This window comes from Primulina eburnea, chromosome 4 (assembly GCF_022965805.1).
Source record: "Primulina eburnea isolate SZY01 chromosome 4, ASM2296580v1, whole genome shotgun sequence".
Taxonomy (NCBI): domain Eukaryota; kingdom Viridiplantae; phylum Streptophyta; class Magnoliopsida; order Lamiales; family Gesneriaceae; genus Primulina; species Primulina eburnea.
In genome coordinates, this window is record NC_133104.1 from 44385217 (window position 1) to 44388952 (window position 3736).

Genomic DNA, 3736 nt, shown 5'->3' on the forward strand with positions numbered 1-3736 from the left:
CTTTTCACATCTCATATACCGATGACTTATTCCTTCACCTCAAACCACACAGTCACCATACAACTCATTCATCGTGATTCAAAATTTTCCCCTTTGTACAACCCAAATCTTTCCATTTCAGACCGCTGGAAAAATGAAATAAAAAGCTCGCGGGCTCGGGTGGAGTACTTAATAATGATGAGAAACAGAAGCAGCATGTCTGAACATGGAGTCACAAGTCCCTTAATACCTCGTGGTGGTGCAATTTTTTTGATGAAGATATTCATTGGTAGACCTCGAGTCGTCCAGTACTTCATAATGGACACGGGAAGTGATTTATTATGGGTACGGAGCAAACTGTGCACTAATTGCGGGATTAATTTTAATAACATATATAATCCATAACGTTCGTCGAGTTTTCGTGAAGTACAATGTTATACCCCGGAGTGCACAAATTCTCAACAACATACCGAATGTAACCCTCGAGAAGTAAACCCTCCTTGTGAGTTCGGTGTTGAGTATGCGGATAAAATGACTATATTTGGTAACCTGGCCCTTGAAAGGTTCACATTTATGACACCTGATAAAGATTTACAAATAGTTTTAAATATAACATTTGGATATGCACTCCGCATATCAGAAGACAACATGGCTGGGATATATGGGATAGTTGGACTCCAAGCAACTAACCCATCTGCTTTGGTGTCTCTGTTTGGAAGAAAATTCTCCTATTGCTTAGGCAATATTAGAGACACTGAGTACAGGTACAACCAATTGTCTCTTGGAAGCGGAGCTATACTTCAAGGCCATTCAACTCCAACAAGACTCCAATACGACGGTTTCCACTTTGCCACAATCGAAGGAATATCACTCGGTCAAAAAAAAACTTGAAATCGATGAAGATGAGTTTGAATTCAGTGTTTTATTTGACTCTGGTTCGTCAATCTCACATCTCAAGGAAAGTGGATATGAATCAATCGTGGAGGAAGTGGACAACCTGATGACGAGATTTGATATAGATTCCGTGTATATAGGAGATGGCGAAGAATGCTACCAGGGTAATATGGATCAAGACCTAGATGGATTTCCTCTTTTGACATTTCATTTTTCTCAAGGAGCTGATTTCGAGGTAGGAGTCGAGGGCATGTTTCTCCCATTTAACAGAAGCATCTTCTGTTTGGCCATTCATAAAAGTGAGAGTGAGAGTGAGAGTAATATAATAGGAGTGTTGGCCCAACAGTTCTACAATGTTGGCTTTGATTTCGATGCCAACAGGATTTATTTTCAAAACGTAGATTGTGATGCATTGGAAGGTTGACTTTCTATTAATCTTTCTTGTTTTGAGTAGGTGATTTGTGGATGCAGTATAAACCATGCACAAATCTTTCATTTTCTGTTGCCTCTTTTAATGTAATTTGAAATATTTTGTGATTCCGTCTGATTTTTTTTTTTGAATTCTCTAAAACTCTTCTCTTACCCATATCGACATTTTTATCAATGCATGTTGTGTTTGGACTTTATCAGGTAAAATAGAACGCAAAAGATTAAGATCTAAGTTCATCTATTTGGTTGATTGATTTTTGAGAGAGAATTTCATATATTGATTTTTGTGTTTGTGTCACTAGCTCCTTGCCTCTTCTAATGTAATTTGAAAATAATCCCATTCGTCTTGTATTTGAAAACAATAAATGCTAGAAATCGGTTAAATAGTATTTATGCACTAATCTCACGAGGTAATTCTCACCGTTGATTGTACTGAATTAAGCCTCAAATATCACAAGTCCAACATCTTTCTCCCTAATATATATGTGTACTCACAAGATTTGAACATAAATCGAATTAATTATGAAACAGACTGTATACATTAAATGAAATTTTACATCACTATTTGGTTATGAACAAAGTGATTGCAACCAGGGGTAAATCCAAAATTCAAAATGAGGCAAATATTACAACGTGCATCACCAAAAAAATAGCAACAGATTATCACTAACTAAAAATATGTGAACGTGCAAACTTACTCCTAAAAACTAGGGCTAAGCTACTCTATTATTATTAAAATGAAACAGACCAGCTAAATGCACGAAAGTGCTTGTAGAATTAACAAGTCCAAGGAAGACCCACTATTATTGACCAAGTCATCCAACAAAAACTGGATCAGTATGGAAATTTTTAAATATTCGATGCAAAATTGCTATTTTTTTTTGCTATCAATACTATGTTTTATGGATCTAATATGCATAAAGAGTTGTCTCTTTATTGAAAGAATTAATGATCTCATGCATCATCTTATAAAAGAGTGGTCTTTGCACACAAAAAATTAATAAAAAGTAAAGGAAACCATATATTAGATTAATCCTTATCAATAATTAAGTAATTGACGTAAATGATCTCAATTATTTTAAAAAATTTCAAACAATGATGTAAAATATTGAAAAAACTATTACACCTCGAAGAAAGAATAAATTCTCTCAAAATATTAGACAATTCGTTGTTGATTGAATGAACATGATCAGCCAACATCTACATAATGAAGAGATAGATTATATCATGTATAAAAATAATTATATCTTATCACACTTCTACGGCCCGCTTCGTTGAAAATCGTCCAAAATTTTAAATAAAAAAAATTTCAATGTAGCTATTACACTACAAAAAACCGTTCATTTAGCGACGGTTTGTAAGTAACAACGGTTGTTCAATGTTTGTTGGAAAGCAAAAATCACACAGTCTGTATTTGGAACTATATGAGAATCTATTCGGGTCATTAATTTGGATTTGAAATCAAAGGCCCGAATTTATTACATTTGAAATATGTATTTTTGTATCCAATGTTTTTTTATCAATTAAAGATGAAGAAGAATACTAATAAAAATTTGGTTATGAACGAATTAACCAAAATTATAGACGAAGGCGAAAAAGTATATTGATATTAATATTTTTTGATATGTACTTTTTTTTTTTTAAAAAAAAGGGCAAAATATATGAGACAATAAGTCAATTTAAAATCTTCATATTTATATTTTCGATTCGACGGTTCGATATATGATTTATCATTCATGGACGTTGATAAGATCCATCCATTTAGCAGCAATATTAGAAATGTTATAGATTCTGAAATAGTGAGTGGTAAACATTTATCTATTACTATTATTAACGTCGAGGCCTGAATATTAATAAACATTTTTACTCTCTCACGTCAAACAAAGTTTTTTCTCCGAAATACACCTACCCTATAATTACCATTATTTTTTTAAAATAAAATAAAATAAATTAAAAAAATACTATAATCTCATTATATTTTATATATAACATTATTATATACCAATTTAAAACAATATTTTAGATCAAAATTTAATTTACATGCGCACATTTATTATATCTATACCATATATTATAAGGTATGATCAAATTACATCAAAATAATATTACTATTATATCCCTCAATTATATGACTTTATTGATGAAATATTCTTTAATGTTCCTAAAATAACATTTTTTTTCTTCAAATCTTCCACTATTAAATTTTCAAATCCAATTATATCTTTATCTATATATTTAAATTTTAAGATAACTATATCATCTTTAATATAAAAAAATGAAGAAATCATTAATTTGAAAATAAAAAACTATAATATTTTAATAATTATTCAAATTGTAATTTGACCTCAAATAAAATTTTTATATGGTCTTTCATCAATTTTTTATAGTTATAACATTACACTTATTTTAATATAAATCAAATTAATTACCAAAA

At 30.6% G+C, this 3736-nt stretch overlaps 1 protein-coding gene across 1 annotated transcript; it reads left to right on the plus strand.

The window, feature by feature from the left end:
* Positions 1–510: 510 nt before the first annotated feature.
* LOC140830349 (aspartyl protease UND-like) lies at positions 511–1297 on the plus strand. The gene is made up of 2 exons (XM_073193620.1): positions 511–743; positions 898–1297. The coding sequence occupies exons 1-2, from the start codon at positions 511–513 to the stop codon at positions 1295–1297; spliced, it is 633 nt and encodes a 210-aa protein (XP_073049721.1).
* Positions 1298–3736: the final 2439 nt, after the last annotated feature.

What these genes read in the sequence shown, in the direction of transcription:
- LOC140830349 (XM_073193620.1), top strand. Translation starts at nt 511, where the DNA reads ATGACTATATTTGGTAACCTGGCCCTTGAAAGGTTCACATTTATGACA. An exon ending in ATTAGAGACACTGAGTACAG is followed by an intron (nt 744 to 897) that starts GTACAACCAATT and finishes GTTTGAATTCAG; the next exon opens with TGTTTTATTTGACTCTGGTT.